The 23557-nt window shown below is 35.9% G+C and overlaps 1 protein-coding gene across 1 annotated transcript in view; it reads right to left on the reverse strand.

The window, feature by feature from the left end:
- UPL7 (ubiquitin-protein ligase 7) overlaps positions 1–23557 on the reverse strand; it is a 198627-nt gene that overhangs the window by 62328 nt on the left and 112742 nt on the right. The window contains exons 5-6 of the mRNA XM_089814262.1: positions 22259–23278; positions 21618–21952 (exon numbers count right to left, since the gene is read on the reverse strand). Coding sequence (XP_089670388.1) covers positions 21618–21952; positions 22259–23278 — 1355 coding nt within the window. The remainder of the gene's footprint in view (positions 1–21617; positions 21953–22258; positions 23279–23557) is intronic.

A 23557-nucleotide genomic window follows, 5' to 3' on the forward strand; every position in this document is an offset into this window, starting at 1 on the left:
AGATGAATGGTAGAAAGATATTATCAGTTACTTATTTAATCACAAATGTCTTTCGCATTTGAATCCAGTACAAAGGAAGGCATTGAAGTTGAAAAGTAAAAGATACATGTTGCACGGGTTAGTATTATACAAGCAAAAACATGAAGACATTTACTTGAGAGGTGTCAGGAAGGATGAAGCAAAGAGAATTTTGGAACATTTTCATGACAAATTTAGAACAAGACATGGGGTGGGCTTGGCTACTGCACATAAAATACTAAGAGAAGGCTTCTATTGGCCAACTTTGTCTAAAGGCACACACGAGCATGTGAAGACTTGCCACATTTGGCAAACAACGACTATTCGTAAAAAGAACCCTGTAATGCCAATCCAACCTATGATCAAGGTGAGACCAATTGCGAAGTGGGGACTTGATTTCATTGGTACAATCAATCTGCCTTCCTCAATACAACACAAGTATATTCTGACCACTACTGATTACTCTACTCAGTGGACGAAAGACCAAGCCCTAAAAAATTCTACTACTGAAATTGTTATCAAATTCTTGGAAGAAAAGATCATTACAAGATTTGGATGCCCTTATACTTTGGTTTGTGATAATGCTTTTGCATTTGCTTCTTTGAAATTTTCTACTTGGGCTTTTGATCATGGGATTACGTTAAAATCTTCATCTAACTACTATCCTTGGGAAATGGCCTAGCAGAATCAACCAGTAAGAACCTCTTGACTATTGTTAAGAAGATTTTAGATAAAAATCCAAGGGATTGGCACACACGAGTAAAATTTGCCTGATGGGCAGATAAGACAAGAACCAAGACATCCCCATACTGTATGGTATATGGATAGCACCCTATCTTCCCAATTCAACTAAGAATACCAACCTTGAAAATTTTGCAAGAATACTATAACAACGAGGAATGGGCCCAAAGTAAGATTGTCCCAATTAATGTAATTGCATGAGAAGAGAGATGAAGCCCTAGATAAACTTGCGAAACATCAAGGGGTAGTGAAGAGATGGTTTGACAAATGTGCTAGAATCAAGGCTTTCAGGATTTCAGGCCTAGTTCTATACTGGGACGAGGCACACAAGAAGAAAGGTGATCATGATAAATTTGACAAACTTTGGAAAGGCTTGTACCAAATTTTTGACATTTTGGGAGAAAATACTTTGAGACTAAAAAACATTGGCCGGAGAGGATGTCCCATTGCCTGTCAATGGGCAATTTCTTAAGCATTACATCCAAATCTAGGACTCTATGTTGGGTCCTTTTGTACACAGATAGAGTAGGTTGCCTTTTTGTTGTATAGCCTAGGTGTTTTCTGCGAGTCGGGTGGTTAGTCTGCCTGAAGTCATTTGGCTTGAGTTTTCTCACAACTTTCTCTTTGGGCGTTAAGTGTCTAGGTAGTTAAGGTCTTTGGAGTGGTGAAGGGGTGCCTTCACTCAAGTTTTTGGGTGTTCTTGGTTTGGATAGTTCTGCTCGCAACTTGACTTTTGTAGTTTAGGTTTCCTTGCTTTATTAGGGTTTAGGTTGCAAGGGGATCCCATTTGTGTGACAAGGGTGATCATTCCTTAATGCACACACTGGTATACTTTTGCCATGTTTTGTTTGGAATATTTCTTGGATATATCTCTGCGAGGATTCCTTGGATTGGAGATAGTTCCTAATAACTTGTCTTTCAAAAGGGATTTGTTCAAAATTTGGATAAAGCCATTCTTTGTGTCTAGAGCATCTAAATCTTTTAGTTACAACAGTTAACTCACACTTAATCACTTCAAGTTCTTAGAAAGTTCTCAAAGTGAAGTCAAAATTAGCGGAAATTGTATGCCTGCTTCAACACCATCGTGGTTTCTCCAAACCCATTATAAGCTCCATTTCTTATATGCCAAAATGGAATTTGAAAATTGAGAAGAAAGAAATGCAATATCAAAAGAGAAAAGAGAAAAAGAAAAGCGAAAAATTAAAAAAATGAGACAAAAGGAAAAGCAAGCAATTTGGTTTTGGGTGTGCAAATACCTCTGCCGGTGCTATAAAATAATCACTAAAGGTAGAGCATTGTTTATGGTGAAATCACATCAATAATCTCACCAGGGCTATGGAGGCCTAACTGGCAATGAGGCTCTATCCAAGTTGCTTTTGGAGTATGGTTATAAAAAATAGCTAAGTCCAATGGATCTAAGATGTTTTCAACATTCTAGTTGAGCACAGAATGAACACACTTGCACACACGCGGGTAACTAAAGATTAAGGTGCCTAACTCAATTCATGGCCTTTTCTCCATTTTGAGTGCATTTCCTAATTATTTGATAGGTGAAAGGGTAATTAATTGAAGATACTAGCCTCCAAACAAGTTATATTTATGAAATGTTCATGAATATTTCTTCAATGGAGTCGCCAGATGTGGTGACCTTTTCACACCATCACCCCATTGCAAATAGGGACCCCTTTTTTGCCTGTAGTAGTTAGGTTTGGCAAATTTTGGCATTGCACTATGCAATTGAAAGCTTTAAAATAGAGGGTAATGCCCAATGTCCAAGTTGTGATTTTAAAGTGGGAACATTAAAATTGAACTTTGTCAAGGTCATGTCATAATGGGTTAAATGTAGAATCCTAAGTGTATTTAAATTTTGGCTAGTCAATTAGTCCAAAATTCAGTATAGAGGCATATTCCATGCATAAGGGTCTTAAAATCCTTATAAAAATAGATTTTCCATTCTTAAATGGCTAAAATCATAAGGAAAATCAACTTTTCTTTATAAATATACACAAAATCTAGACTACACATGATTTTCCCTTCATATTTTGGCAAAAAATCTAGACTATTTGGCCAAAATCCAAACTACACATGAATATCCCTTATCATTTTGACAAATGCATTCTAAATGTTGGAGGTCAAAATCCAAGCATAACATGAATTTCCACCACTTTGGAGGATCTTGGCTTCAAAACTTTCTCAGTGTTTGAAAAATCCAGACAAGTGGTGATTTTCCCCCAAGTGTAAGCTTGAAAATTTTTGGAAGTCCGGAAATTGTCTAGACTAGGGTCATTTTTCCCTTGAAGAATGTTTGTAACTCAAGATTTTTTTAAGTCAAGGAAAAATCCAGATAGGGGTTGTTCTTCCCCCAAGACCAAGAGTGGAACATGAAATTTTTTCTTAAGTCCAGAAATTGTCTAGCCTATGGTCATTTTTCCCTACCTAGTGGCGAGTATGGAGTCCAAAAAATTTCTGTGTCAAATTTGTCCTAACTAAGGTGATATTCCCTCCATGGGCAAATGTGAAATTTTTTCCAAGTGTTGGAAATGTCCAAACTGAGGTGGGTTTCCCTCTATGGGGAAATGTGTAATTTTATCCAAGTGTTGAGAATGTCCATACAAGGGTAGATTTTCCCCCTTGTGATAGAAAAGAAAGATCAAATTTTCCTAAGTACAAGATGAATACTATGCAAACCTTCATTGATTTTCCCACTTTGCATGGATGGAATTAGAGTGTGGATGTGACCTTTGGATCCATGGATGATATGTTGGAGAACGAAATGTGGACTTCAACTTTTTTGGGGGGGGTGAATCCATACCTAGGTTGTATTTCCCTTTTAGGGCCTTTTTTTACCATTAAATAAATTAAATAAAATGAAATTGATAAAGTGAAAAAAGAAGCCTCTAGAAGGGCATCATACTTTTATCCCACATTGCTTGTGGGAGGTAAATCAGCAAGCTGAACCCCTTTAAAAGGCCATGAACTGAGAGAAGAAATCATAAGGATTTATAAAGGCAAAGGCTAAGTGGCTGGAAGGTTTGGAGCAAGTGACCAAGGTCAAGCCCGATCCAACATTGGTGACTGGAGGTCTAGGTGAAGAGGGAAGGTAGCTGCCATTGAAAGGAGGCCTGACATTGCTATAAGTCTGAGGTTAGCCACAAGTGTGACTGAAGCCTGAGAATGATTTCCATGGAAGTAATTTTGTGCCAAACTTGAGATTTTCATCCTAGCTTCTAAACTGGTCTAATTGTGATTACAGACTCATAGAGAGTATATTCTGAGACATTTAAGCCATTTGAGGACCAAATCAGAGGTAAATAAGTCCAAATCTGAAGATTTCATGAACAAGGGCGATTTTGTTAAAAAATTCACTAAAATAACCATATTGCCCAACCTGTCCAAACTTGTTTGCCGAGTCTTCTCTTGCCTGTTTCTCATCATTTCAATCCATTTTTGGACAGTGAAAGTTTGTGGTAAGGCTGCCATGAATAAAAATCAACAGACTGGGTCTGAAAACCTAATTTTCTTTCCACAAAATCTGGGTTTGCTTTGTTTACTTCCTGATCCAAAGTTATTGCAGACCTCTCCCATAATTCTCCACACCATTTTGCAGCTAGGATAGAACTGAAATGGAGGAATGTTGAAGGCCTAAAGTCTGAATATTCTCAAACAAGGGCGATTTTCAGAAAATTCATTAAAAATCACTAAGTCCCCAAAACATTCCAAACTTATTTACATATCAATACCACCCAAAAACCACCATTTCCAACCATTTGCAGTCACTTGGGATTTAAGGTAAGGATGCTACATGCAAATATCTGAAGACCAGCTCAGAAAACCGGTATTTCTGTACTTAGGTTGGGGTTCGTTTTGTGGTGACCATTTAATTTGAACTTGTTGCAGACTTTAGAGAAAAGAATGGACTTTACCAGGCAGCTAGATTTCGTAAATCCATCCAGTGCAGCAAGCTCATGGTTGAATGCGCAAAGAACTATGATCCAAACACTAGAACGATCAAAGCTCAATGAAGGGTGCTTGCATTCCTGAGTGAGGAGGCAATAAGAGAGACTTTTGGAATCCCATATCACTCTGGAATGTGGACCATGACTAAGGAGAAGACCAAGAGGCTATTTGAAGAAAGGCCGGATGCTTGCAAGGATAACATAAATAAGAAACGGGTCAGTGAGCGAAAGAAGCACCATTACAAATGGATCAAGGCTCAATGAAGGATGCCTACATCCCTGAGCAAGGATGCAATAAGAGAGAAGCATCATTCCTAATTACCAAAGAGGTTAGCAAGTGAAGATTTCCAAGATGAATACAGTGATATGGAATACAGTGATATGGTATTCATGCTAAACATAAATATGGGACCACCCCAAGGAGCCTTCCTTGATGCTTGGATGTTAAACTGCATAGAGGAGATAGCCGCAGGTGAAGTAATGATAAATTCGGACAGGATGATAAATGACAACATAGATGCACAACTAAGAGCCTAAGGAAAACAAATCAGTTCTACATGATTTTTTACATGGTCTACCTATTGGTAAGGAACATAAAGTATCCAGGCCTAATATGTCAGGGTGAAGTTGGGAATGGAAAAGGACAATTCAAGATCTATGACTGTCATCTAGAGTGGCAGTTACATGGAGATGCAACATGGAGGTCTTCATGGTATTGACATGGAGGAACTTAGTAGAATTTTTCTTAAGTTCCTTGATTTTGCTAGAAGGGAAATGAAGAAGGGAGTCTACATCTTGGATGATGACTTGTATGATGACTAGGCGGATTCTATGCTTCTTTTTGGTTTCCAAGCCTTTGAATTTTTTTCAGTGGCTTATTTTGTGGTGCTTCATTTCTATTGGCTACCTTTAGTTGCCCTAATTAGGGTTTATAATAGATTAATCTGGCCCCTTGATTTTAAATCAATCTTGGTCATTCATTGTAATTGGGACTCCTATATAAACCCCCTTCCCCCCTCTCGTATGTAAGAGAGTTTATTGAAGAATTGATGTGAATATAATGCCAAATTTGCTCTACTTTTCATTGTTGTGTCTTGCATTCAAGTTTGCATTGTTTCATGGTTATCTACATCTCTCATTTAGAATAGAATTTCATTTCAAGTTGTTAGAGTAGACTTTGCTTTAAAGTTGTTTAATTTATGTGGATGGTTACTTGTTTGACTTGAACAAATCTAGGCCACTAGCTTCTTATGGATTGTAAGAAATGCTTGCATGATAAGCCGATCAGCAAAACCCATAACTTGAATTGATATGGAATCTTTAGTTTGCATGTACTTGATGGGACTAAAGCTGAAATATTGATTTGAAAATCTTTAGTATCTGCCATAGAAACTTGCACTAGGTGGGCGGAATCTATGGCGAGATTGCACCTAGTAGAGTCTTAAGTCCATCAATATTTCCTTGCATTCATTGTTAGGGGTAAAGTAATAGCAGAAATTAAGTCTAAGTTAGAATCGAGAACCAAACTATATTTTTCATTACACAGTATAAAGGCAAATAATTAGAGTTAGGTTGACAAGTCTTGAGTGAACTAGTATAACTCCCCTTGATGATCCAGCAAATCACATCATTTCCACTGAGCGAGTATCCACAATAAAAGAACCTTGAAGTCGCCTTGTCATCTTACTTTGCAGGCTTAGCACAAGAAGTAACTATATATCAAGAGAGAATTGAGCAACTGGTGTTTCGCTTTGAAACATTGAGTGTCTAATTCTAAATATTGTGGTGGGATAAAACTCACATCAACACCATCCAACATTGTTAAAGTACCACTTTTCTTTGTGCGAGAAGGTGGCTCAAAATCACATTCAAAATCACTACCCCCACTATTGAGGTCTTCACTATCATCATCCTCACAATTTGGCCTTACCTCAATGTAGTGAATTTGTCCTCAACCCCTACACCGATGTCCATGTGCCCAAGTTTCCTAGCACATGAATCATAGCTTTTTCCTTCTAAGCTCTTGTCTAGTTTCTTCATCAAGTCGGATTCTCCTTGGTACCTCGTTGGTTGTGAATTGGTTAACTTGTTCTTTAGGCTTTGATATTTCCTTTGGTGAAAGTTTTTCCCTTGGTGATCTTCGGATCCATATCCCTTGATTTTTTTATAGCCTCTTGAAGAGAGTACTTGGGTTAAGTTCCTTGACACAATAGTTAACAGGGCCCATAATACCATCCATAAATAGGACTTTCAAACGTGTCTCTGATATGATTGTTACCAAAACTGAAATTCTTTGAAACTTTGTGGCGTAGTCCTCAATTGCTCCAATCTGTTTGATTTGAGCTAGCTCTTTGAAATGTACTTGAAGATCCCTACTATCAAGCCTTTCTGTGAGCCTTTTTGTAAACTCCATATAAGATGTGATCTTTTTTGATGTCCTTCATTTCCCACAATCGTTAATAAGAAAGTAGAGTAAATTATTTAATATTATGTTTTTATAGAAATTTCAAAGTGCAGTAGAAATTTCTTACATATAATAGCATTTTAATTAGTGATTAGGTTAAACTCAAAATGATTGAGCCAATTTAGAACTACACCAACAAAGGTTTCTATAAAAAAACAAATCACAGCATCCCTATGTCAAACACCTAGTATTCTACAAGCAATGAGTGTTGAAATATGTTCATCAAGGAGTTGACTACCATCACTAAAGAACTCAGGAAAGCCCTTCCTTGATAAATCAAGAAAGTGATTATGTTTTGCTAAAGCCAACAAACCAATATAACTGGGCAAGAGATGGTGTACATGTGTATTGTCCTTCATCACACATTGTTTGAAGTGCTTCTTGGTTGATTTTAATTGTTAGGCTTTGAAATAGATGAAGTGGCAGCTCTCCAACTTTTTTAAGGTGATGAATAAGCATAATTGTATGGCTTCAAGAACTCATGTAACCAATCAAATTGACCCACTGCGTGCCTTCAACTTGTATAAATCTCATCCAACAGAATTCTTCAACTCCAATTAGGATTATTCAAAAGAAGGGGTAGTTGTCTTCCTATAGCTATGCCTCCTTTTCATTTTTCTTGGTCTAAAATTTAAAAAGTTCTCTAATACGCAAGGTCCTTCCTATGATAAAAAATGAAATTCTTCAAGTTTGATGAGGTACAGGTAGAATTTTAGATGCCAGCGAAGGAGATACTTGGACACCATGAGATTGACAGATTGGCAACACAAAGCTGCTTCACCTTCAATGAGACAATGATTCTGAAGGATTCAATACCATAACCTAACAGACACAGGTGCAAAGCTTCACTGACAAATGCTAGACAATGCAATATGCGAAGGATGCTGTTATTATTGCAACAGGGCCATCAAGTGTGTTTTAAAGTAGATATTTTTACCTCTATTCTTGGATACTGCCATTCTTGGTTGCACTTCCTTTTGGATCAAATAATTTTGAAATGATCTTCTAGAAGGATTATTCAAAACTGTCCTATTTTTAGAGAAACTTTTTGAAGACCTTTTCCCATTAATTCCATATTTTTTAGAGCAATTTAATTGAAGACTTATTATTTTAGTTAATTTATTTAATTAAAAAATTATATTTAAAGCTTGACCTGTGTGCGAAAAAACAATATTTTTGAGTTGAAACTACAATATGTTTTTCTATCCTGAATGCTCGAAATAACAGTGGTTTTTTAATGTTTTGAATAAACTACATATCAAAAACCTTGTGTTTCTTACAAATTATGTTATTGGCACTCAGATTTCAAAAGAGTTCAGTATGTCTACTTCCTGTTAATCATTGTTGTTCAAAGCCTTCTGTGAAATGCCGTGCTTGTGTGTGCTTAAGTAAATGCAATTGCTTTGTTGAATTGCAGGTATTGTTAGAAAGGTTTCCATAAAGTTGGCAATTGTGGCTTTGTTCACACTCCTTGATTCCATTTTTTGATGCATCCCAGTTTGTATTCAATTGGATTCAATTGAATACTTGCATTGCAGCTATGCTTTTTGGTTCTTGTCTTTAGTTGAAAAGTGAGTATCTGCTAAATGAATTAGGCTGTCTGCAATAGAAAGGGGGGAAAACACAGCTGGTGCGAAAGTGCTGGATAAATCGTACCCTAGCCTATGAGCAAAAAGATTTAAGATTTCTTTATAAAAAATTGTCCAAACATTATCTCAGAAATTCCTTTAGTGATTATTTTATTTATTTGTTTTTTATTGTAAGGGATTGTATCATTTCCATTATTCTTCAAAAGGGAGCTTCTGCTTTAAATTTGAAGAAATGTTCTAGCTTGCACACTGATCTGTTTTGTGTTGTTCTAAAAGAGATAAATTAAAATGCTAACAGGATGGAATTATAAATATTGTAAAAGAAACTACAAACATATATATGCATAAAGAAACAACTAATGTCCACAATAGTATGAGCTTTACATTTATCCAGAATATATTTTATCTCTAATATGAAGACATGCTACCAGGAGGAATGCCAAGGAGAGCTCTCTTAACATGTGTCTATCATGAGAATATGGTCTTCCATAGAAGGAATATCAGTTGGACAACCATCCGACACCTAATTGTACCAGCAATGGAAACAAAAAAAGCTTTTAGCTAAGAACCTGTGCAATGCACAATCAAGGTTTAGTTAAACACAATATGCTAATAATTTATTAGTCACAATGCCAAAACACAAAACAAGATTAGATTCATTAAATCAAAATATAATGCCCATAGTTCAAAATCTCGTCCTCTACCACTTATCGGCAAAGCAAAACAATGTTTTCTCGGGAAATATCAGAGAGAAGTCAGCAGCTTCTCGAGAAAATATCAAGAATTTTAAAAATGACTATCTCTGCTCCATCTGGGGGTGCCAACTCTTGTGATAAGTAGATCCATGTAACGAGTAAACAAACCAAACAAGCTGATCTAGATATATATAAATGCAATAAGTAACAAAATCGCATCCTAATGTGGAATACCGATGTAGTCACTCTAGATTGCCACCAAACACTATTTTCCTCCTCCCAAGCCCTCCTCCACTCTCCAAAATGCCCAACGCTGCAAATGATTTATGTTTTTGCTTCTTGATCAACGTCCCAGTTTTACTCGCAAAGCCCACAAGGAGTTCTTCACTTGTTGCAAGAAGTTGCCAAGAAGTATCATCATAAACTTCTCTTCTCAGAATCTTGAGTGAAAAACATGACTTTTCTCACCAGCTCCAACTTCTCGCAAGAAGCTGCTACATCAACACTTTCCCTATGCAATTTTGAACTATGATATTGCTCATAAGAGCATTTTGGCTTGTTCCAGTGTACATTTATGAGACATAGCATAAAATACGTAATGTCAAGAAATCAATTGCCAAAAGGGAGAGGTTGGATACGACATTTTATTGTGCCACACAATAAGGATCACAAGGTACTAGGGAAATAAAGGAAGGTCATTATGATTCAAATATATCATAGGACAAAATATAAACAGTCACTCAGCATTTAACTGACCACATGGCAAAAAACTATCATAAATGCAAAAAGAAAAAGTTAAAAATGGAAGCAAAGCAACTAGTAATCATCTTTCCTTGAAATAAAACCTTTCTTGCTCACTTCCTTCCCAAAAGCAATCTCTAATATTTGCCTCGAGTAACTGTCAATGGTTGGATATTTCCCAAAAATTAAGATAAACAACAATAAGGAATAACAAAACAGATAAAAGAAACACACAAAAATCACCTTAGGAAAACCCTTCAAAAAATGAAGGGAAAAACTCAGTCATAAAACAAAAATCACTTTTATTGATCATAAAATGTTCAAGTGTATAATGTCCTTCACTTGATGCGATATATATAACAAGAAGAGAGACTCTTCACATTACAACCGAAGGTCTCTTAAAATTTCTCATGACTTCATTTTCAACTATACAACTCTTCGAATTTCCATGCCTCGATGCATGTCATATGACACGTCTTTATATTTCATGTAATGTCCCCAATTTTTGGCGAGCTCCTACAGTTGATTGAGTCAATTCATTATAGCAACCCTCGTGAGCTGACAAGGTGATTTGGGGGTCTCAGTTGTGGACTTACTATTTTTAGTAAGTCATAGGCAGCTGTCATATTTGGCAGTGTAGATGGTGGCATCGGTAGTTGGTCATCACCTGCATCAGATAAAGGCTATTTATTGCACAGGTTCATATTTATTAATTATTTATTAAAAGTTTCATTATTATAATAGGACTTCATTATAAAATGTTATAAAATGATGTTGTGTTCATGAAGCTGCATTTGGGAAACTTTGTGCCAATAGGGGTTCTAAATATGAGCTCATTTTGATGGAAAATTATCCAATTGTCTATTTTTCTTTTGTGGTCTTTGTGAGGATTTCTGAGGCTGATGAATTCTATGCCCTTGCTGAAGTAAAAGGGTTTGAAACTGAGAAGTGGATTGCAACTCATAGCTGAGGTATTGTGAATTAATTGTGAGAATTTGTTCCAATTGAATTATTGAGACATTTTTCTGTTTTTATTGTATCTGGGAAGATTATTGAAGCTGGAGAAATTGGCATTGGAAGCATTTGAGCTGAGCACCATTACTGTTCATTTTTGGGAACGATTCTCTGAGACATTTGGTTGTCTTTCAGAGTTGTACTAAACGTGGTTGGGGAAATCAATTTATGCAAACAAGATTGCCTTATTTTGAAGCGTTTGGAGGCTGCATTTATAATATTCTTACCTACGGTTTGGACTGGGAATTTGTGGTGCCTTTAGAGAGGCTGTGTACATCATCTACAGCAGCATTTGGGTCTATTTGCAGACCTGCGATTAATAAATAAGGCATGCGTTTGAAGATTCAAGGCCTGCATTTAGCGCTTGAGGCCGTGCATTTGGAGACTGTGGCCTGCAATTTGATTGATAAGCCCTGCGACTAGTTTGGAAACTGGAAACATACAGTTCAACTCAAGCAAATTTAATTGCTGTTGCAGATTGATATTGGGCTGAGATAATACCAAGTTCATTTTCCCTTTTGCAAATAATTATAATGTGTTTAGCAAATGCCAAAATGTACTACAACAATAGATCAAGTGGGAATTGTTCATCATCATTCTGATATCTATTTTCAATTGAGTTGTGGATGTGAATTTATAATTAAAAGTGTTGGAGAAGTTAGTTCTATGCTGGCATTGCACTAAGTTTTATATCCATTAATTTCTCAAGCTAATATCTTGAGTAAAATAGCATCATCTAGCATTACCGTGGTTACTTGCCAAATGTTTGACGAAATGTCAAACAACTGATTAGTGAAGAAAATTGGCGTTTGTCAAAGATATAACCGGTTGGGGGTTATTACATTTAATATTACAATTATTATAAAAATTGTCCACTTCAGCTGAAGATGACCATAACGATAGATAAAGATCTTTATCGCGGCTACAATCTCCAACACTCCCTCTTAGCAAGAGAGAGATCTTTATCTAAACAGTCACACAAGGCTGCAACCAAAAATGTTAATGAAAATTCTGATCACATAGATCCAAAAAATAATTCATAGAATCACTCAACATGAAACAACTGCAAGAATCATAATCAGCTTTCATCATGGACTCATTCAACGTGATGCTGTCATGGAATCTCTCAACATGACAAACCTGCAAGAATCACAATCAGCTTTCATCATGGACTTGCTCAACGTGATGTTCCTATGGAATCTCTCAACATGACAAACTAGTAAGGTTTACAACCAGCATTTTATCACGGACTCTCACAACATGATAGAGTCATGGACTCTCTCAACATAACTTCCAAATCCCATCACGAAATCTCTAAACGTGATGCACTCATGGACTCTCTCCACATGATGCTCACTATAAGTCTCTCATAAGCGAAAAAGTTATCAGATTGACCTTATAATTTAATTTATTTCACATGAATAAGAATCCATAGTTAAAAAGAAGGAAAATCACAACTGAGACTCATTTCCACCAAGAGTCTCAATATGCTACAATATCAATAACTTATCACAGATAAGGAAACTCATTAATAGCATGCATACAATGATTGAAATACCCTCTCAACAAAGACTCCCTCTCAACTTTTAAGTTTGTAGTTGCAGTCAGATTGATTCGATCATGAGATACATTGTTATGATAAATCATCATTAAATAAATATTCTTACATATATTATATTATATAATATATATATGTGGTTATTTATATTATTAATATATTAACTAATGATGATTAACTATAGAGACATGTCCTCGTGAAGAGACATGTCTCCTCTCATATTTATGAGTCTTCAAATTTGCATTTGGAAGACATCAATTACATTGGCAATGTTAGTACATTTGCACTAAACGATTCATGTTACTCAACATGGTATCAAAGTTGGGATGCAAATGCAAAGAAAAGGACCTAGGAACCAGTTGGACATAGTAAAAAGAGCAATGTTCTAAAAATAAGAATGTTTCTAAAGTCATGGTATTGTATTGGGTTAAATAATTGCAGAGCCCTATTTGTATTTGAATGGTATCAAACTAACATTTGAGGAGGAGGAACATCAAGACCTCTCGAAACATGGTATCTTTCATATCGAAGAAACTAAATTATTAGGCTCTTTGCATACTGTCCAATAAGATTACTATGCGGTGAAGAGATGTCAGTTGGAGATATACTTACACATGTTTGAGCACCCCCTCCCCCAATCTTCATTTCATTAAGGAAGTGATAGACTGCTAAAGAAGGGTGTTATAAAATTTAGTTTCATTCATTAATGAATGGGGGAACATCGATAGGTAGGTACTCTTGAAGATATGTTACAAAAATGGAGATGAATGGAATAAAGAGGAATCTACAGAAGGAAGGACATGGGTCCCTCATGGTATTCCATTTCATAAACTTGGCTGACGATTGAAATAAGGAAGTTGCCATTGTCCTTGTATCTCCCAACTAGTGGATGCAAAGATAGTATAATTGACTAAGGTATAACGTCAAATATGCCAACAATCCCTTCAATCATGAAGTAAGATCTTCATTTGACAACCATTATGGAATGCAGTGGACTGTGCATAGAAGATAATGAAGGCACCGATTCACTAGACTATAAAGATCGTATAGAATGGAGGAGAAGTTTGATATCCTATTAATTCGAAGAAAGAGATTATAATTATAATTTATATTCTTCGAGGGAGACAAGAGAAAGGAATTGAATCATCTACAATACTGTCCAAGTGAAGGAGAGGGGATGACGTCTCCGTAGCCCTGGACCTAATATAAAATAAGATTATTAATGGACAGAATATATGGTCACGGTCATTACCAAGTGATAATTTATTGTAAGTTAGTTGGGTTACTGCTATGAACCATGACACTCTGGATAATGGATATTTGTATGGGACTCATAGGACGACTAGGTATGAAGGATGAACAAGCATAGGGGAAATACATGGATGACTATGTGCTATGACCATCGATATAAGTCAAAGATCTTAGTACATTAAAGCATTGAAGGAGTAGTGCGAAAAAAAAAACTGCATTACTTCTAAATACTAATTTAAAATGATTAATAATCTGCGCTATGACAAGAAACTAATATTCAACAAGGACTATTACTGGACTAATAAGCCTATTGTGCCAGGGGCACTCTTTGAAGTTATTGAGAGTTGTGATTTATGAGAAATCAACAAACATAAATCAAAGTCTATATCTAATATAGTCAAACAGGGAAAAACAGTAGCAAAGGACAAACAAGGAAAGTTTCTACCACTGTTGGCCTTTTCAAATTGTCTCCCTAACATACAAAAAAGCTGGAAGTCTTCATCTGCGATATGAGAAAGTCTTTAGTACATGCATACACTATGAGTCCCATACAAATATGGTCGTATTAGCATCTATAAGAAGAGGACACCGCTGTGACAAATCAATATGTTTATAAATCTTTTGCTGGAAGAGCCTATGCGTGATATAGAAATAATGTGGACCTTGAGAAAGGTGGCAATACAAATATCGGATATCTTGTAGGAGTCTCTATCAAGATGATCAATTTGAATGATATGTCAATTTCTATATGTGCCAAATCAATCAATATGAATATGATGATGAAATCACAGTTACAAAGCATGTGAATAGGAAGCCTGTGAGTTGTGTAAAGTTGAAAAGAAATTAAAGTATATAATCCATATAGCTTATTAAACACATGTATAGTTGGAAACTATCAAAAGTTCAACATGGTAGATATTGGGTTAAAACTACCTAAGGGTTGGAAGTCATTTTGACTTGGAACATGAAGCAGGTGGCATGCATGCGATGCCATAGTATATTAAATTGTACAAAAGCACACATGTGATATCCCTCAAGGAATACGGAATAGAGATTTAATATTTGTTCAAGAGTTGGACTACATAAAAGTACATATAGAATTGAATGATTAAGCACATACCTGGTTACAAGGAGAAATAGTATCATGATACGGGGAGGAGAATTGGAATAATTTCTGCTATTATCAAATGAGGTGAGGTGAGATACATGCCTTAAGAGACACTGATTTTCTTTGGCTACGTCATCATATGCAAGGAAAAGCCAGTATTGACGACATCTATATTGTGCATCAATTTGAGGATGTGCATACAATTAAATTATTGAACATGCTCTAAAACTATGAAGATGATTCTTAAAAGATGACCTAAAGTTTTATAAACATTGAGGCATGAAAGAATCACTTTCCTTGTTTCATTATATTGTTCATTTTTGGAACAAATAAATAAGAGTTTATGATTATTATCAAGGATGTAAGGATTGACGACAAGAAGCCAACACCAACGTCAACCAAAGCTCGAGTATCATAAAATTGTTATATGATGGATAACATGGGAAAACTATCCAAATCATATGGTTATGGTTGCTAAAGCATTTGAACCGCCTATGGTTGTCAGCTTGATGAACAAAGCTCTGAGTATGAATAATAGATTCATTCTTGTGGACCAAACTAGAAAGAAGATTAATACTCAGGAAGAAGTTATAGAGGTTGATATAATTCATGGATGATTGTCTCTCAGTAGACTTGATATTGATTGAAAAAATCTATAAAATTAAAGTATGGGAATTTTACATTATAGGGGGGTCAATAATTACCCAATGTTTCATTCCCATTGGAGACATTTTTCCGATTTGATGCATATGGACTTTCATTAGAGCAACTTGCATCAAGGATGTTGATGTGCAGATAAGTACCCTTATCTTTGAGTATTACATTTATCTACTCGTTATAGTCTCTTTGTCATTTGCAGTTTTATATGTACTACATGAATTATTTTTCCTTGATCTTTTCCTTTGTATTTGAAGTTGATCTTGCAGGAAAAGAAGAATGGAAAATTAGGTAGCTTATGACAATAGCTTAAAAGAAGTTGTGATCAAGCTTGATAAAGTGAGGCTCTTGAAGTAAAAATATCTTTGATGATTGAGGTTATGAGTATTGTTCTACATTAAGAGGGAGTATGAGACTTCTTCGAAGGCAACTCATGAGCTTAGAAGATTGATACTCAAAGGGAGTCTAGAAATACATGTGTGACTGCATAATTTTGATGGGCCTACTCTTCAGTGCATCATGAGGAAGTATTGACTTATCACTAGAAAATCAAAAGATTGATATTAGATTCAAAGTGAGTCTGACAAGAATCCTTGGGGGAGGAGAGCCTCTAAGGGACTAGGATCATTGTTCAGAGGGAGAATTTTGAGGTGCAATCCTTTGTGAATGATATCTTCTCTATAAGGATAAGTTCTAAGTGAAATTCCATGTAATGAATTCTTCTCTGTGAGAGAGAATTGAGGTGAAAGCCTTTGTACCACCCTCTGACTTGGTTCATGGTCGTTACTATTTCGCATATGATATGTAATGAAAGGTGACGATCTTTCATTGACATATATAAACAAAAGGTAACCATTATAAGGTGATGATATTATAAATGGAAGACCTGTTATCGTGACAAACTTCATTAAGTTGTTGTCCCAGAGTGCTAGAAGTCATGATAACGAACGTATCATGATCAGAATTCATTAAGTTGTTGTCCTAGAGTGCTAGAGATCATGATACTTGTCATGATAGAGACCATGACATTGTGATTTCTTGTTATCTGATAGACCATATTAAATTGTTGTCTCGAAGTGTCAGAAATCAAATAACTCATATCCTTCTAGGATATAAAACATATTCTTTTGGTAGGCATCAAGGATTTGATGCCAATGCCTATATCAAAAGAATATACATGTGATGAAAATCATATGATTAATATTTCTTGTTGAATCATACTTTAGATTATATTGAAAGATAACATCTAAGTTGATGGATTTATGTTGATATCCTTAAACATGCCATTGCAAGAATATCATACTGAGATGCTATCTCTTTGTATACTCAAGAGCACAATGTGTTTTATAGCAATCTTCCTTAACTAAAAGGGATACATTGTTAATGGTAAATCATCATTTGATAAATATATATATATATATATATATATATGGTTAATTATATTATTAATATATTAACTAGTGATGATTAACTATAGAGACATTTCTCTTCTCATATTTATGAGTCTTCAAATCTGCATTTGGAAGACATCAATTACATTGGCAATGTTAGTAAATTTGCAGTAAACAATCCATGTTACTCAACATCAGTAGGGATGGCTTTGATCGACACAAAATATAGTGATGTAACTTCCCTTTGAGGCTGAACATCTCCCTCTATATCAAAAGCTCCCTCTGAATGCAAATATGAATCATCAATGTAATATCTTCATTTCTTCTTGTTGCATCCTCTGCAACCAAGAGAGATAAAGTAACTCATAAGATCAACTATATTAGAGAACAACGCTAAAAGCATACACTATGGTAGTGATATAACAATTCATGATTAAAACTCATAATATAATCATAGAAAACTTATCTGAAACTACATAGAATGAGTTCAACCTCCTCGCTTTGACACCATGAATTTACAACATTTTTACCAATGGCCATAAGGACTCCATATTGGATGCCCATGATGAGGCCTCTCTTGCCTTTGCTGAGCCAAATGCTAACAGCTACAACAGAGAGCCAACCTGTGGCCTGAAATAGCCCTTGCACTACTTGAATAACATACAGTCCATTCCCTGAATCGAAATCTTCAGAACTAACTTCTAAAGAAACAAATAAGTTCTCACAGGGGCAATCTGCCACTAGATTCAAAATTAAAAATAAGCAGTGGAGCTGGTAACCTGGATAAGACCTGACTAACGCATTCTCCGTAAATGCAAATCTTTTCTCAAATTCTGTGAAAAAGAGTTAAACAATACCAACAGGTGTTTAATGGTTAAAAATGCAATATAAATTTCAAAATATTTCTCTCTGATTGACATCAATCCACTTTCAAACTCTGAATCTCAAAGATACTAACTTGCAATAGAAAAAAAACTCGGACACAAATTGGTCATGCACAGACACTAACCATTCTAAAAATACATAATGTCTCGAACTATCCATATGATAGAGAACTATTTTCCCAACAAGAAAATGCTGCCATACAGTAACCTTATGCTCAGAAAAACAGAACTCACTGAGTCAGAAATCTTGATTACAAAATATGTCCACACTTCATGTTCCATACCACTAAACAGGACAAGTAATTAACAAGATAAAAAAATCTGATTAAAGAATATTAAAAAATCCGGGAGGGAAAATGTCAACATGGCATACAAAAATCAAACAATTATTATTATAATATTAAACTCATGACCAAGTCGCTGTCATCCGAAGACCATCGTTTTAACTTAAAAAATGGTAACTAAGGTAGGACTTGCAAATAAGGTGAAAGGACAACAGTTACTATCATCGCTTGATTCACACAATCCATGCCAAGCATACGAGCACTGGAAAGGAAATGACACACTTTAAACAAGAATTAGCTGATGTTACCAAATCCCATGAGGGAAACAAGTGCCAGATAATAATCAGACATCACATAGCTTCAAATCTTAGGCACAAACAACCATAAGGAAACCTTTATCAAAACAAATGAAAAATAATGATATCAATACAAAATTACGATGAACATGACTACTCAATCTCAAATGCAGGAACAATATACGGGCAGACGAGAAGGGCAGAGCAAAAAAATATCAAACAGCAAAGACAATATTGCCAAGAATTGAAATACCAAGGTAAGAAAAATGAGAAGCTTCACGACCATGCAAGGAGAACCTAGAGAAGACTTAAACTCATGAAAAAGAAACTCAGACTCGCCATAATAAAATACTCCAAGACGCCTATACAAAGAAGAGACTCACCAAGAGAGAACAAAGAGCACCATATCGACAAGGCAGGCAGAGGCATGTGGAATCCCATCCTTAATAACGGAGTCAAAGGAAAACGGCAAGAAATCACTTGCCTGGCAGATAATCCTTCAGTCATGGTTCTTATTTTTGTCTTCTGGCTTATTCTGCAGTACTACGGAGAGGGCCTAAGTGCCATTGATGATACAAAAATTCATAGACTGCAAAGAGAATTCAAAAAGTCCAAGGAATTGGAGAGAAGATGCCTGACATGGAATAAAGAGGAGTCATTGAGAGTAACCGACGAAAATAAAGAAACAATAATAAAGACTCTCTTCCCATAAAACAAGCTGGTAGAGAGAAATATCAATGCCAGAAGAGAATGCCAACTAGTCATAGATAAAGACACCGCATATGCCTTAACAAAGAAAGAAGCTCGTAACAAAAAACACCATCATAAGAAAAAATTAAAATCTATCGATGTTACTAGGACTTAAACATTCTTTATTTGCTGCTTACAAATATCTTATTTGCTGTTATTCAACCTGGCTCTGATACGATGTTGGATATTTGCCCAGAAATTAAGATAAACTACAATAACGAATAACAAAACAGATACAAGAAACACACAATAATTACCCTGGATAAAGCCTTCACAAAATGATGGAAAAACCCCAGCCACACAACAAAAAACACTTTTATTGATCATAAAATGTTCAAGTGTACAATGTTCTTTGCTTGATGCAATATATATATAACAAAAAGAGAGACTGTTCACATTACAACCGAAGGTCTCTTGAAATTCCTCATGCCTCTTCAATTTCAATGATACACCTCTTTGAATTCCATGCCTCAATGCATGCCATATGACACGTCTTTATATTTAATATTACAATTATTATTGAAAATTTCCATTTCAGCTGAAGACGACCATAACGATAATAACAACCATATTTCTAGAGATAAAGATCTCTATTGCAGCTACAATCTCCAACAGTCAAGTACCACAATCTTGCCCGAAATGCAATTATCAATTTCCTAAAGACTCACAAATTTTCAAAGTGTGCATCTGTAGATTACCCTTAGATTCTAAATCTTCCCAATAACTTCCATATCACAACAATTTTCATTGTCCTGCCTTAAATTAATTGGCTGCATGAATATAAACATTGTTTTAAGTCACCTATCCTTAAACAAAGCCTGCACTATCCTTTTTAAATCTCCATGTCAGTATTATATTGCTTGGCTGACAGCCTACTGCTCTCTGATTAAGCCAATGGTACAAGCAGTTTAGCTAGCTTTCCCTGTGGCTTGGCCAGCAGTTCCAGAGCTTAAGGTGGCTTGACATCTACTGCAATACAGTTCATTTTTCTACCTATTTACAGAACAAAAAAATTATTTCATGAGCTGTATACACATATGGACACATGTTTGTTATGTGGGGCAATAAAAAAATACATTTGAAATTTAATTTAAAAATGCCCACAGAAATGCAAATATATCCACTTAATTTTGGAAACTTGACCTTTTAGACATCAGACAACACAACCTACATTCCAAAATGCACGACACATCTGAGTGCAAAGTAGAGGGTTGACAACTTATTATGAAGGTCAAAAGGTAAGCATGTAAGCACTAGAACATGTGATTCTATGATTTAAATTTTATCTATGTTACACAGGGATGTGTTTCTATTCCCCAAGGGACCCTTTTACGTCCCTGAAACATTTCGGGTACAGTTGGACGAAAAGGGGCCATCCCTGATTTTTTTTTAAACAGCAGGAAATAGCAGGGAATGCCCCCCAACATCTGGGGAAGGCTTGTCATCACCAAAACACCTAGGGGATGCCCAAAACGTCCCGAAACAAAAGTGTCCCCTACACATTTAGATGAATTTTTGCATTAAAAAAACAAAAGAAAAAACTTTTTAAAAATTCTTTATGCCAAAGCAGCAATGTGGGGGGACCCTCAAGGTAAGAATTTGTGCGTGGGGAGGATAATATTCAAATGAAGGAGGTGCAACCAGGGCTGGAAGGGCTACCATTGGATGATCCACTTCTGGCAGAGGGAGATAGTGACTCAGATAATTATAAGCCTTTGGATATTGATAGCTAGAATGAGGCTTAGCTTCATATGCTGTGCCTGTAACCTGCTCTATTTTGATGTAGATTTCTGGATACATGTTTGAGACATTTTGATTTAAATATTTATATTGACAAACCATGGTTTTGATGTTAGAGACTTCTCTTATAATGCTGATATACTGATTTATACTACTGTTGTAACTTAAGAATTAGTGATTTTATTTGCACATTGTCTTCTTGTTATCAATTATTGACATCTCTCTCTCTCTCTCTCTCTCTCTCTCTCTCTCTCTCTCTATTATACTTAATATATTTTGAAAAATACACACACACACATACTGTCATCCCCTGCCATCTCCTATTTGTGGCTCTTTAAGAAACTTCCCGGAAATGCATCCCCTGCCATCCCCCTGTCCCCGTCCTCAAACACCATGGAAAATAGCATTTTATGTCTCATTATTCAGTTGCCTATACAAAAATAGACATATCATGGACGAAGTAAGAGAATATCGATATACCTCTCTTCGAATGGAAACACGTGTGGAACAGTCACAATCAAAGAGCCCATCAATGGAGTTGCTGATGAGCCTCCCAACTTCAAGGATGTCGCCACAGCTTCATGTGCCCTAGCTGCTGCTGCAACTGGAGGGCGATATTTGACAGCAGGAGCAAGCCACAATGAACGTGGGCAGAAACTACGTCTGCAATCTCTTTCATACAAGAGATGCAAGCATCTAACAGCAGCATCCATCAAAGAATTGCTATGGCTCCCAGAATTATTCAAAAACCCATTATAAACCATTGTATTAAGCATAGCCGCAATTGTTCGTTGTTGTTCAAGTGTAAAAGGAACCTGTTTCAATCAGGGTAAAATCTAAACAAATGGATGCAGTTGAATAAACAACAATAGAAAAATAATAACAACAGTTAACAGTAGTTGCCAAACAACAAGAAAAGAAAAACCTGTTTCTCATAGAACTCTTCATCATCAAGAACCATTAGCAAGTGTGCATATGTAGCACAAAATAAAAGCAACATTGTAGAAGAACTTTTTGTAATGCCCTGAGGACCCTTCCAAATGGATGCAGTTGAATAAACAACAATAGAAAAATAATAACAACAGTTAACAGTAGTTGCCAAACAACAAGAAAAGAAAAACCTGTTTCTCATAGAACTCTTCATCATCAAGAACCATTAGCAAGTGTGCATATGTAGCACAAAATAAAAGCAACATTGTAGAAGAACTTTTTGTAATGCCCTGAGGACCCTTCTTCATAGGCTCCACATCCCATTCTTGGCACGCATTATCCTCACCAGTGCACTTCTGAATAGAGACATCTTTACCCATGTCACTGGTGTTATCTTCATTCAAAGACCTGCCTTTCATTCTTAAAAATGCAGAGGCCCACTTACTGCTTACATTTCTAACTAAACTTTCTTCCTTTCTGCCTTGTGCACCCTGAAATTGATCACAACCAGAATTCGCACTGGCTTGTGCATGCTTGTGAACTTTTGAATGACTTGCTTTCTTGAGAGTTAGAAACTGTTGCAGCCATTCCCACAGTTGTGACAAAAATCCCTGAGTAAAGGCTAATAAATTAAGGATGGGCAAAGGTCCACCGGATGAATTGAAAGCAGAAAACAATGCAATAAGGTGGGAATACAGCTGAGCAACATCTTGTAGTTCCAATTTCCTCTTCATGCCTTCTTGACTCCACATGTCATTATGTTGTGCTACATGCATAGGAAAACTCTTCTTTTTAATTGTAGTTAGAAGCAGTTGCAGATGCCACTGCTGATAGAGTGGCCTCAGAAACTGTACAAATGACAAATTCATGTCTGTAAGTCCATCCTCATTGTTTGCATCAGTTGAAGAATGGTGCTCGACGGCAGCTGAAACATGGTTTCCATCAAATGTTTCATCATCATCAGCCATTTTTCTTTTTATTTTCCTATTGTTCTCAATCCATGGCATCATATTCTCTAAAATGCTACAAAGAGAAAACACATATTCACCACAATCTAAGCCCTTCACCAGATGTCCAGAGTACTCAGAACTCTCATCAGAAACTGATGCCAAACTAACAACATTCACCAGAGCCCATACAGAACTTGGAATCCCCGTTAGGTTTGGCTGTTCAAAATTTGATATTTCTGGGAAAATAACTTTCTTTGAGATCTGCTTTGACCTGCCATGGCCTAGTTAGTCCCTTCAGATGAGATAAGAATGATAATAAATTAAAATGGATCGGGACTTTAAAAAATTGTTAAACAGAATAAAAACTTCTAGAAATATCTTAAATACATCTATCTAAAAGATGGCAACAGATATCGTGCTGAAGGTGCCTATATTATATTTAAGAAATAGCTTGGATAGGCATCTCCAGACTGAAATCTATAGGTAATTTAAGATATCTATACAACTGTTCACAATTTTAAATCATTTGCCACATATATT

The sequence above is a fragment of the Cupressus sempervirens genome, chromosome 2 (genome assembly GCF_028749045.1).
Source record: "Cupressus sempervirens isolate cs-2001-9-10 chromosome 2, ASM2874904v1, whole genome shotgun sequence".
NCBI classification, from domain to species: domain Eukaryota; kingdom Viridiplantae; phylum Streptophyta; class Pinopsida; order Cupressales; family Cupressaceae; genus Cupressus; species Cupressus sempervirens.